Source organism: Gallus gallus, chromosome 1, assembly GCF_016699485.2.
Source record: "Gallus gallus isolate bGalGal1 chromosome 1, bGalGal1.mat.broiler.GRCg7b, whole genome shotgun sequence".
NCBI lineage: Eukaryota > Metazoa > Chordata > Aves > Galliformes > Phasianidae > Gallus > Gallus gallus.
The window spans coordinates 56,150,622-56,164,046 of NC_052532.1; the positions used below are offsets into that span (position 1 = coordinate 56,150,622).

The 13,425-nt window shown below is 43.7% G+C and overlaps 1 protein-coding gene across 12 annotated transcripts in view; it reads left to right on the forward strand.

Moving 5' to 3' along the window:
* Positions 1-13,425, forward strand: part of HIPK2 (homeodomain interacting protein kinase 2) — a 132,876-nt gene that overhangs the window by 83,720 nt on the left and 35,731 nt on the right. For 6 of the 12 annotated variants that reach the window (XM_015287609.4, XM_025155910.3, XM_046910106.1 and 3 more), the window contains exons 3-6: positions 5,839-5,962; positions 8,498-8,617; positions 9,360-9,458; positions 10,514-10,698. In XM_015287609.4, the coding sequence (XP_015143095.1) occupies positions 5,839-5,962; positions 8,498-8,617; positions 9,360-9,458; positions 10,514-10,698 (528 nt within the window). The remainder of the gene's footprint in view (positions 1-5,838; positions 5,963-8,497; positions 8,618-9,359; positions 9,459-10,513; positions 10,699-13,425) is intronic. The other 6 variants (XM_040658695.2, XM_025155914.3, XM_046910114.1 and 3 more) reach the window with 1 other exon arrangement.

A 13,425-nucleotide genomic window follows, 5' to 3' on the forward strand; every position in this document is an offset into this window, starting at 1 on the left:
CGGTGGAGCCCCATCACTTCAATAGAAGCCCCTTTGCAAGACACGCTGCCTTTATGTGGTAGCTGCATGTGTGTGTGGTGTTCATGGCCCCACTGCTATCTGTCCTGTGGCACCAGTGGGTGCCAGGCAGTGCTCTCCTGGGGCGAGGCCTGCACACACAACTGGTTAGCAAGTGTCCACTCAACGCTGACGTATCAGACTCGTGCCTTCCCTGATCAGAGTTTTCTGGATGGAGATGTGACAGCTTCCGGAAGTTCAGCCATTGGCAGGAGTAACAAGCAGGTAGAAGGTGGGTGGCTGTGCCAGCGCAGTATTGCTGCAGGTTTGTCTGTACTGCCAACAGCTGCCTGCAGCCTCCTTCTACAACCACCACCATGAAGGCGAGGAGCAGGCATGCTGTAGGTGCCAGCCAGTACCTGGTTTGGGGTTGGGTTTTTTTCTGACGTGTATACTTGCCTATGAAGGCCTATGCTGAGCAATGCTTAGCTATGGGGCCCTCCCAGGAGGTGATGAATTATCCCTGAGCAGGACAGTTTTAAAATTCAGAAAGAGCCCAGCTTTTTGAGCCCATGTCTGTGAAAATGAATTTTTTTTGGCATTTGTTTTTAATGCCCTGTGATGTGTGGGTGAAAAAGTCAGTGAGCTAGGCTAGTAATTAATTTTCCTGACAGAAACACCAGACAATGAAATTACCCTGCCACAAAGCTGGGTTGCTAAAGTAAATACTCTGCTAGCAGTAGGCCTGCAAGCAGGATGGGGTCATGTGTGAGGTGCAAGCAAATGATTGTGCTTCGGTCTCTGGGAGCCTGTGGGGACCCTCATGCATTGGGTGTGGATGGAGAGGAGATGCGTGTCCTGTGCTAACGCCAGCAGCTCCCTGGAGAATGTGAGCACCTTCAAGCTCTGTTCCAAGTGTTAAAGGGACTTGCTGAACACAGCACTGAGCTGAGGAGCAGGCCACCTTTTCTATCCAGGGCAGTAATTCTGTGTGGGAAAGGGGCAGAGATGTGAGAAGTGGGGATGGGCTGGCTGCTTCTCAGTTGGAGGTGTGTGGGTGAAACCCAACTGGAGAGGGGGGCCAAAAAGAGTGGAGCCAGGCTCTTTTCAGTGGTACCCAGTTAGCAGTGGGCACAAACTGAAATGCGGGAGATTCTACGTGAACATCAGTAAATGCTTTTTAGGTGACTAAGGTTAGGTTGTTTGGCAGAGGTTGTCTAGAGAGGTTGTGCAGTCTCCATGCTTGGACGTCTTTAAAAAGCCATCTGTACGTGGTCCTGGGCAACCTGCTGTAGGTAGCCCTAGTGATGGACCTGATGGCCTACATGGGTCTCCTCCAACCTAAACACATCTATGATTCTGAGATATGGTCTCTCATGGGGGCTGTTTACTTTCCCAGCTTTGTTCTGAGTGTTTTCTAACTTTGGTCTATACTTGTGAGGTGCGTGTGATGTGTAGACCAGGCTGTGCATGCCTGCCTGCCCCACAGGAGTGCACTTTATTGAGACACTGAAGGCAGCTCACAGCAGAGAAAGGACAGAAGGGTGAAGTTTTGTTTTTCCTCCATGTGCCTCATACTGGAGGCTGAGATTATTGCACTGAGGGCTTTGTAGATGAACCGCCTGCACATACCAAGGCATCTGGCAGTGAGCTGCCTTTGCATGGTTGGAAGCAAGGTCACCACCAAAACTGAACAGTGTGGTGAGTCTGTGTTTAAAACAAGCAGTGTTATCAAGGAGGGAAGCGCTTCACCGTGCAGCCATGAAGTGGTTTGTTGCAGGCAGTGTACACCACACAGTGCTGTTCAGGAGAACTTGCTGTCGTGTGAATTTGGATTAATAATCGCAATACTCTGATGTGCACATTTTATTTAATGGAGTACTTTACCCTGTGATATATTGTTACCAGCTGCAGAATGGAGGAATCCCACATAAGAACTGCCTAAGACGTGAAAATATTTTCTTTCCCTATGGAAAAGAAAATTACACCATTCTTAAAGCGGCCGAGTTAAATTTGAGTGCTTTTAGGAATAAAAGGGTCAATTGTGGAATGGCTTATGTGCACGTTTTAGGACCAGAGTTATTTAATACATTAATTATCTGTGCAAATTGGGGGACCAGCAGTGAAGTGCTGAAGTGTGTGGACACTGCAGAATTGTTAAGGTTAGACTGCAGGAAACATTTAAGGGACTTGATCTAGATCACAATGTTATTCCAGATCAGTGCAACACTGAAAGGCGGTAAACATATGAAGAGGAAAAACAAACTATTTCTACATAATTCTGTGTCCTAAATTAACTGTAGCTCCCCTGAAGGAAAGGACTGCGTGTCTCAGAGGAGCTCCCAGATAAAACATCTGTTGAAATGCCTAGTGTCGTTCCAAAGGCAAACAAAATACTAGGTTCAGGGAAGACTGGAATGCAGAAGCATTCTGCAAATAGCATAAATTAAGTCTGGGGAATATCCTTGTGTTTAAATCTGTTTAGTTTTGTTCAGCCTGTCTCCAAGCAGTCGTGCTAGGAAAAGGAGCTTTATGTAGAGTCAGATGATGGAAGAGGACTAAACATGTGAGGGATGGAAAGCTGAGAAGCCCGAAGTTGCTTCATTCAGAAGGAGGGCAAACAAAGGAGAATAAGGCAGAGAGATAAAAATACCTTCTGCTAAAAAGAAAGGTGATTCAAGAACTTCTGTTTTCACCTTTAGGCCAATCCATGTGAGCATGAAGTGAGAGGTGACACATCTAAACCTGATGAAGGAAAATCAGTCTTTAAACAACAGACTTCAGGTGTTAATTAAAGGAAAAGGTCGTCCGTGGAACTCTGTGCCAGAACGTGTGGATGGCGTTAAGATCTCACCTTGTTTCGAAAGATTGGCATATGTGTTTGTTAAGAAAGGTGGGAGTTCCTCGTGTGTTTGATGAAGGTGTATATGCAGAAGGATCTATGCATCCATAACTTGGCGTGCAAAACAGTCTCCACCTGACAAAGGTTCGGAAGGCTTTTTGTCAGTGGACAAGCTGTTTCATTGCAGGACACGTAGCTTCTTCCACCAAAAAGCTTGGTGCAGGCAACAGCTGCTGCTGGACTGGGCAACTTTGCTCCTTCTGGGATGACTTCAGCACTCTTACACATGACGAACAGGACATGTCCACTCAGTGAAAGTCTAGAAGCCCCTGTGGTGTGTGATACCTGTCCTCCTCTTGGTGTCCTAATGACTGGTAAATTGGTGTACATCAGGCCCTACGTCTGGTGTTCTCACCACTTGCTGTTCCAAAATTGCCATTGGTACTCTGTTTGGGACCGAAAGAGTGATGATTACAACTAATGCTTAGGCTTGGTAGAGTATGATGAATACCAGCTTTCAAACAGGTAAAATAAAATAAAAATATATCACCACCTCCCCTCTCCACAGTGATAGATCAGGTTTAATGTAAGGAATGTCATTCTTTTAAGTTGCTTTTTATGTGTCTAAACTGTACGGATGCTGGTTTTGTGCTGTGCTTTTCCCAACAGTGGAGATGCAAAACTTTTTTTTAATGTGCAAAAGAAATTCTCTCCAAATTGCTACGCTCCAGAAGCTGGAGCTTTAAGAAAAACTCACCGTACAGCCGAAGACTCAAGATAAAAAGATTAGAAATTCCAGAATCTCAAATTCTAGGTCAGCCCTTCTTACAGGGGTCTGGAGGTGTTGGCAGCACAAGTGTGGGGAGAGGGAAGGGGCTGTGTGCTGCATATGACAGCAGTGCATGCGTGTTTTATGAACAGGGAGGTTTCCAGACGGTATCACATTGGGAATATCCCACTACTAGTCCACCCCTGCGCTCCTTCCTCATGAGATAGTGGGACGTGAAGTTCAGCGTGAGGCTGAGCTCTCATTAGTGACCAGGGACATTTCGTTCACAATGTGGAAGGCAGACAGGGAGAGGCAGATGGCTTTGAATGCAGGATTTACATAGTAATGAGATTCAGGTCACCATAGCTGTCTTTTTCTCTCTGCATTTTGTCTAGGTGTCGACTAGTGTGCAGGGATGACGGAATAGGAAGAAAAGGAGGAAAATTAACCCCTTGTTCCTAAGTAGAGATTGGTGTTAGAATAAAAAGTTTTCATGGTGGGCTGCAGAACAGTGGGGTATGAGAACTACAATCACAGGTGAAACTAGCAGGGCTAAAAGTAGCTAGCTGCTTTTTAAGTTTCTGGCATGTTGTTTTTGTGGGATTTTTCTTTGTGGGAGTGGCATGAAGCAACCTCACCTTAAAATCCTAGTATTTCCCTTCATATTTTCCTTCTTTGTTGCTCGTTTGAGGCTCTTATCATTCCCTATCAACCCCAAACTGGGGAAGTTTGTGTTCTGAAAATGGGGCATGGGTTCTCGTTATACAGTCTTTGCTCATTTCTCTGAAAAACAAACAAACAAACAAACAAAAAAACCCATTTTGCTTGGTTTCTTAGCTGGAGACTTGTCTTCACATGACTCTGTAATGGCACGATTAAAACGTAATATTTTCCACTGCAATTGGTAATCCTTAGTATGATCTCAGTGGTGTCAGATCTTATCCTGTTGACAGATGGGAGACTGGGTACCACGAGTCCTGTTTCCAGCTCTGGACGGTGGCATTTGGTTTACTCAATAGTCAAACCCAGACGTTCCCAAAATATGCATCAGGGCCCAAGAAATCCTCAGGCTATTTTTAAAATCATGAAAGTTTCTTTCATCATTCATGTTTGGTTTTTCTGTTTGTTTGTTTGTTTTTGTCTTTTTTTATTAAATATAGTTAGAGGAAGATGGGAAGGAAAGTTTTCCTTTCTACTGTACATCACCTGACTCCAGAAAGTGAGGCGTTAGAAGACAAGAGCAGTAGAGAAGCTTTAGTTGGTCCCTGTGTAAAACAGGAATTTTAGCACTGAACTGCATGCGGAAATCTGGGCTGAGGTGGGAAAAGTAAGGACTGCAACTTGTGGAAGTCTGAGTTAAGAGACCGTCCTTGCTTAGCTGGGATCTTCCATGATGGCTTGGACACCCCTACTGCTCGAACATGAGAAGCATTCTGGGAGGAGCGGTGAGGCATCATCCGTGTGCCTGGAATCTTCATGGAGAGCTGGAGCCAAAGCTTTTGCCTTCTTCTCTGGTTCCTCAGCTGGGCTCACGCTGAGACTCACTGAGCAAAGGGGTTTCAGTGCATGTCTTCGGAAGCAGACAGTAAATACACGGTGGGACTACCTGCACTTTTTGCCCATTCCGACTGAAAGAGAAAAAGAAATCTAATCAGGTGTCTGGGACAGATTGGAAAGCAAAGTCTTCTTGGCTACTTCCTCTGAGGAACAGTCTTATATCTAATAGATCTAATTAGGTCATTTCTCTGTTTTATGGTATCCATTTGTTTAAAAAGTTAGTAATCCTTTTATACCAGTCCTATGATGATTATTTAATGGTTGGCTGCTTGTGAAGCCCACTGCGCTTGGTGAATAGGGATGTTTTGTAGCAGAGCCAGTGCAGTTTCTCAGCGAGCCTGGCCTGGAAGCATCTCATGGGTATGTTATCTGGGTGGCCTGGAATGTGACGGTGGTGGCTCATTTTTCCACCTGTCGAATGAAAACTATGTCAGTTCTCTCCTTTGTAAATCTCTGTGAAGTGTAAGGCCTCAGTGGGGCTGTCTCTTGACTAAATGGGGCCGGAGGACTCTTCTGCAAAGCAACTAATGCTTGGTAGCAGATACTTTGCCAGCAGCCAGCAGAGCCCTACAGTAGGACTGTTGTTCACTTACTGTTGTTCACAGCGAGCAGCTTCTTGATTGTCAGTGTGTCCATGCTGGTTGCTAATGTTTTCTAACCTGTTCCTTTGCAGAGCCCCTGAAATCATCCTCGGTTTACCATTCTGTGAAGCAATCGATATGTGGTCATTGGGATGTGTCATTGCAGAGCTGTTCTTGGGCTGGCCTTTGTACCCAGGAGCTTCAGAGTACGATCAGGTTGGTACTGATGTTACCCTGGCTATTGATAAGAGCACAGACGCGTTGTTTTTTGGTTTTACCATGATAAAAAGATGGCAACTTTTTCTTTCACTAACAGGAGATATTTGCACATGATTCTTGCCCACCCACGTCAACTTTTTCATTATCCACTTGGTGTACGCTCAATAGCCAGTGTGCTGCTTAGCATGCTGACGATTAAGAACTGACTGCCTAAGTGAATTCTCAACCAAGAGCAAACATTCCCATTGACTAGAGAACTCTGTACATGTCTCTAATCATTGAACAGAGCAGGCACCCTCTCTCTACAGTAGCAGCAAATATTAAATAGAGGTTTATTTGTTGGAAGAAACTGCATGAACTCTACTGCATTTCATAATCCCCTTTATGAGGGTGTATATTAAAAGCAATGACAAGAAAGAGAACGTTCACAGTGGTGTAGGTTTCTAGTTAATATAAGCTGTCATGGTTCTCTCCCTATAGGCTTTCATGCTTCTTTTGTACTCCTAAAACACAGCACAGTGGCTTCTAGAGTCAGGGCTGCAGAACAGTTTCCATTCTGATAGTCTTCCTTAGCTTTCTGCAAATGTGGCCTGGAAAAGGTCTTTTTTCTTTTAGGAAAAAGAAAAAAGCAAAAAAAAAACAGGGTAATAAGTAAATAATCTTTTCATGCATGAAAATGTTTCTTTGTCTCATCTTTCATAAATAGCATTTTTTAGCCAGAGCTTTGAAGGTGAAATTTGGCAGGGGAGATATCCCGCAGTGAAGAGCTGGGTCATTAGTGATTCCAAAGGAAATCAGACATAACTGAAAAACCTACAAGCATTTGAAAATCACACAGTAAGCATGAAGAGCAGATTTCTTTCTCCTCCCCCCCACCCCCTGCCAAAAAGTCATAAAATGCACAGCTGAAAAAGAAATCACCATATGTACCTGCCCAGCTGAACTGCTTCCTCTGGTAAAGTGCCGTGAAGGCTCCCGGAGAGCTGGGAAGGGGCAGGGGCTCAGCCTGGCCCCTCACCACAGCATGTGCAGCCTTACAGCCTGGCGCTGGGCTTCAGGAAGCTCCTCAGGTGCCCGGGTTACCGTGGACGTAGGGAGCTGCAGAGCTCAACAAGGCACACTTAATGGGTCAGGATCAGGACTGTTTGGAAAACTTGGAAAGGACAGCTGCTTTTAATGCCTCCGTGTTTGTTTGTTTGTTACCTCTCTGTCTGTTCTCTCAAAAACGTTTTCCATTTTTTCCATAGAGTAGATGAGTATTTTACTGATTTTGCAGAGTTTTGTGGTGTGAAACACTCAGAAGTCAGGAAATGCCTACGTTCAGGTTTTGTACGCCACGCTAGGCATGCATTCTATCGGTCTTTAATTATGTAATCACATACCTTTTCTCCTCTGAATCACTAAATTTAAGTCTGGGATCCTGGAAACACATGGGTAGCATCTTTTAGCTGTCTGAATGCCAGCCAGGCCACAGTCGCAGAAGTAACCCAAGCAGTCATGTAGGCAGTAGTGATAAGCACTTTACACACTGTGAGGGTGTCATTTTGTTTGAGTGTATGAGGGCTGCTCCAAAAGTAATGCGTCCTATTTTGTTATGTTGGCCCACAACATCAGAGGCAGATGTTGCTGCTATGGCAGTGGAGATTGAAGCAAAACCATGTAATTGAATTCCTCCGTGTGGAAGAAATGGCACCCATTGACATTCATTGATGCTTGCTGAATGTTTATGGAGACCAAACAGTGGATGTGAGACAGTGCCTGTGGTGGATGGTGTGTACCAGCAGTGACAGTGGTGACAGTGGGTCACCACCCCTGGTCCAGATTTATACAAGTGCATCATGCACGCTCTTATTCATTGCTGATGAAAACCATAGAATCATAGAATCATAGGCATAAGTACTGGTGGTAACTATATTGAAAAACAGTGCTTTGTAGCTGAGAATTTGCTCTTTCAGAGAGCGTTGTAGTGGTCTTTGTATCTGTTGTAGTTTCTGTGGAAATAAATAGGAGACGTTACTTTTGGAGTGGGCTCAGTATAGTTCAGTGACAGTCACTTTGCAGTTTTCTGTTTGCAGCTTGAAACTGCCCCTAGGAAAAACTGTGTGCTCATCTCAGGGAAAAAAACAGCAAAAGTTAGAGCACACATATCAAATTATTGAAATTACCTCCTGGAGAGGAGAGTGTGACATAAAAAGGTGCAAAGCAGAGGAGCTCACCACTGAAAACTCTGTCGGTCTTCCCCTTTAACCTCTAAAACCCAGGGACTTCCCTTCCTTTATCCATAGACTTTCTGGCAGCATATCACAAGGGTAAGTTTCCATAGATGTAAATGATAAATGGAGGAATGCCATACGGGAATTCTCTTTCCTGTCATTCCTTTCAGTGTGGGTTTTTTTGGTGAAGTCTGACTGCTCGCTACATTTTCTCTTTCTTTCTTTGTTCTATTGTTTTAAATGCCTCCTGCCCTTCTTCAAGGAAGACCTCCAGAGATCTTCACAGGATGAACATTGACCTTTCATCCTTCTCTTACAGATTCGCTATATTTCACAGACGCAGGGCTTACCAGCAGAGTATTTGTTAAGTGCAGGGACAAAGACTACAAGGTTTTTCAACAGGGATACAGACTCACCGTATCCTTTGTGGAGGCTGAAGGTAGGAAGACATTCCCTTGTTTCTTTTGCCTTGCTGCTGTTGGTTGGAAGTAAGGAGACGACCAGGTCACCTCCAAGCCTAAGTGTCTTGCTTTTTGCGATGCACTGCAGACACTGGGGTGGGTATAGCCCAAGGTAAAACTGCTGTCACAGAAGTCTGCAGCCCTTAGCTCACCTGCTTGGCACTGCTCTGTGGGAAATTTAAGTCCAGAGTTCATGTGGAAATCTTCCGAGTACTCAAACTGATGTGCAATTTAAATGAAACATGCCCTGGGCAGACTTTGCTCTGATATCTACTGCATTGAGGAGAAGAAAAAAAAAAAGCAAGCAAGCATTTGACTTCTGACAGTCATACCCTCTTGGAATGCAAGTGGGCCTAGAATCCCTTGTACCAGCACATTTGGTGACTTTCAGTCCCCAAGGAGAAAGAACAGTGGACTTCTGGCCATTAGAATGAGATGCTGAGTCTCACAGAGGGTGAGAGTCCTTTTGGGCTTCCACCGTATCTGGGGAGGAGTATCCTCTGAAATGAAAAAGAGGAGAGAAATCACCTTGTGATGTGAAAATTATCATCATAACCACAGTCAATATAAATGCATGAATGTATCTGCTCGGGCAAGTGATATGCAGTGGTCTCCGATGAGGGCAAGGTAGGGCAAGTGGAGAATAAGGTAGAAGTGGCACATAACGTGCAGCCGGTTGCTGAGCAGTTCTGCTCAATGCCTTTTTCCTGTTTTGAGCAGACACCAGATGATCATGAGGCAGAGACGGGGATTAAGTCGAAGGAGGCAAGGAAGTATATTTTCAACTGTTTGGATGATATGGCACAGGTAAGAGCATTGGTGAGTAACAAGCACAGGGCCGCTTTATATGCTTTTGGGCAACACCAGGAAAGAGGAGTTGCGTTATTTCTGTGTGTACCCTATTCTTTTGTGCCCTATATCCGCTCCTGAAGAAATGGTGTACCCTATGCCTGCTCCTGAGAAACAGCAAGTTTACACCTACCAGCTCATCTCATTACGTACTGCTTGGTTGGGGTAAGGACAGCACGTGTCCTTAGTGTGCTGTAGTAAAGCAGCCTTGGAAAATGGCTGAGTCACATGTCTGCGTGTCACAGGCCTGTATTTTCTTGTCTCTCCAGTGCCCCTGCGTGTGACAACTGGCAAGTCACTTCACTTCTCTGAACTTTAATATTTCTGTTCGTAAAATAGTGACTTTGGAAATACCCTGGCTGTAACAGATGATGCTTTCTCTGAAGTGTGACTGGTTCAGGGAATGAGGAGTACTAATTCACTGTGTCCATTCCCATGTGGTTGTGAAAGTCAATTCCAGCATAACCACTTCTGCAACTGCATGTCTGGAATTTGTGCTAGCAAAGGCTGCATACTGGAGCGTTCACAAGCGAAACATGCAGAAATGGAGGACTGAGATCAGGAGGGATTTCAACAAAAGGGTGAAATGACACCTAATACATGAATAGAATGTTTCCAGTAAACTTACTGAAAATTTTGGTTATTCTATATATGCATTTTTGCTCACGAGATGCATATTAAAGTACCTAATAACGTAGTCCTTTAGATGATAAATACACTGGTTGCCAGAGCTTGCCTGCTACCACATGGAATCTGTTCATCTTCAGTGGAGGGTGACTAAGTGATTCATTAGCCATTGACCCAAGCTAGCTGAACACTTAACAGTCTGTCTAGAGATCTGATGTGCACAAGCCAGATGACAGCATGGCTAGCCACCACAGATTTGCTGTGTAGCTTCAGCAGCAACTCCTTTAGACATGGAAGCCTGCGGGTCATGTGTTCCAGCGAGGGGTAAACATGATTTGCTGGAGACCTGGCCATCTGCTCCTTCACCTTAGCACTCATCCTTGTCTTTTCTCCTGTAGGTAAATATGACAACAGATTTGGAAGGAAGCGACATGTTGGTGGAAAAGGCGGACCGACGGGAGTTTATAGATCTGTTAAAGAAGATGTTGACGATAGATGCTGATAAGAGAATAACACCGATTGAAACTCTGAACCACCCTTTTGTCACCATGACGCACTTGCTCGATTTCCCTCACAGCACACAGTATGTGGCTTTACTTTCCCTTGGGTTTTGAGCTGGGGGTGAAGAATTGCTTGTTATTGAAACCAAATGTGTCTAAGGGGCATTATTAAAAATTCTAAGCCCCGTGTTTTAATCTTTTTCTGGTAAAACAAAAAACAAAAAAACGATGATTGGCAACTCCGAGGTTGCAAGAATTGTGTCGTAGATGCTTGGCATTTAAAACACGGTAGAGTGTGCAACGTTCATTATGTAAATATCCAATAATTATGTATGTTTTCATTAAAATGCAGAAGAAATTATGCAATTAGTGCTGAGTATATCAGTATATCTCAAAGTAATATAGTCCTGATTGTTAGTGCAGTAATCAACCTTATCCGCAGTGGCTGCCGACCTTTCCTCCCAGAACATTCCCATCTTGCAGGGGTCAATTTGGGGCTGTTTGCCTTTTAAGGAAAGAGGGTTTTTTTGTAGCAGTCTGGTTTACAAGAACAGGCAGCAGGAAAAGAAGTTCAGTTTTTGGCTTTGTCATTTCTCACCTGTGCAACTTTAAATACAACACTCTGACCTCAGCTGCCACAGTTTGTAATGGAGGTAGATCCCACTGCCTGATGAAGATGTGAAGAAGTGTCATGCCTTGAAGTATGAACTCCTAATGCTTTATCAGAGCAGCATGAAATAAATGCAGGACATCTGTGCCCAGCACATCACTCTCATCCTCTGGGCAATTCACATAGGGCCAAATCTTGCAGGTGCAAAATGCAGGCACATGTAGGAGTTCTCCAGAGCATTCACAACACCTCACTTTGAACATCCTGCTCTATGGCCCTTTGCAGTTCAAGGTGTAGGATGTCCCTTCAGTTACTAACACAGCACCGTACTCCATTGGGTGCTAGGTGCATGTGTGTTTAAAGGCTGTGAAAACCTTGGGTGCAAAAGTAATAGGTGCTGCTTCAATACTGTAGAAGATGTTTGTATGGATACCGTCGAGCAAAAGTTACAGTGCATCAGCTCTCCTGCCCATATCTGAGCTTTTACGTATCTGCAATATTTCAAGTTCATTTGGGGTAGTTTTCTCTCTGTGAAGGAGATGTAGCTGCCTTTTTCTTGCGTTTATCACAAGATAAGAGCAGCTGTGTGCCAGAAAGTAGTGGGTGCATCGTCTGTGTAGACCCAGGCTTATCCTGCATAGACATCTGTGAGTGTTGTTATCTCTAAGTAGATACTAAGTGATAAAAGTAATGAAAACAAGACAGGAAATTGTTGTGCTAAATAGAGAAAAAGTAAGTTTTCAGTATAAAAGCGTAAGTTAAAAAAAGGACAGTCTTTTCTGACAGTGTTAGCATCATACACAGAAGTCATTTAATTTTCAATAGCCGATTGGATGAGATAAGAGAGATGTGTGACACAATACATGGCCATGAGAAATCTTTCTGCTTACTGCCGAGCAAACAACAAAGTGAGTTTAGCTCCCAGTCTCACATATTTGACTGCATGACTCTTAAACTGTTGGGCACTTTCTGTCCTGGTTTACTCTCTGCCTTTCTTTTTAACTTCTTTTTTTTTTTTTTTTTTTTAAGGACAGTATTACATTAGCAGGGATTATACTGTGTTACGTAAATCCTTTTGGCAACATATGCAACTTACCATGTATGGAAAATGCATTCGTTTCAGTACTTTCTGGTTTTTAGTGAAGGAGTTACAGTCATACCTGTTCGGGAAAAGTCAGTCCAATAGTCTTCCACATTCATTTGATAAAAGTGTTGGAGTTCTCTAAATATTCTACAATTTATAGGTATTTCATAGTACTTTAGAAGGCAGCACATATTGAGCAGCTTTGCACTGTGTCCTGAGTATCTCTTGTCTGCAAGTGATTATGGAACAGTAGTTAAGTAATTACTTGTGAGAGAGGACAGATGATCTTATGAGTAAAAGACAAGATAGGAATAAAAAGATCAAGGCCTTTGTCCTGACCAACCGTAGTGATCGTATAAACTTATTCCTTTTAAAGGGAGCCATTTTTTCTCATTAAAGCTCATGTGACATGGAGTTGTCTTTACTTGTCCGACCTCTAACAGCTTAGATTGCTGTGCACACAGTTGCATTTTTACAGTGACAGCTAATTTTTGCTGCTTGTGTTTTATGTTTTTCTTGGTTGGGATAGCAGAAATGAGATAAATCCCTTTGTACTTTCTTAAGTTGTAATTCAGACTCTGAGGACACGTTTGTAAAAACAATTACTGTGGGAGACCTGTGGAAATCATGTATTGGTTTTTAGAGCTTGGAAAAATGAGAATGTATTAAAAGCACAATTTGAGGACCACTATGTTGCTATCTCCTATGCCATGGTATCCCAATTATAAACGTGACATTAGCAGTTTCATGTACCCAGCCACAGTGCTCCAGCAATGCAGAAAGCATTTCATCTGCTTTGCTGAGGGTATGAAATATGACGTCTCTGAATTTCCTTTGCCATTATCAATAACATTAAAAGTAAGGTCTTTGTTGAGGAAGAGACTGCACTTCTTCCTCAAAGAGATCTGATTCTCAGTTTAAGATAGCCTCAGAACCTGATTCCCTTAGGGTGTCGATGAATCTGATTTGGCATAACCTTTTGGCACACGAAGAGTCCCATTCACTGGGAGAAGACAGCTCATGTGTTTTAAGATAAACATCTGTGGATGTGTTTAGCCAGGCAGGCGCAGTGTTTTAAGCACTTGTCTGGATTGAGCCATCAGAAGCTACTTTTTA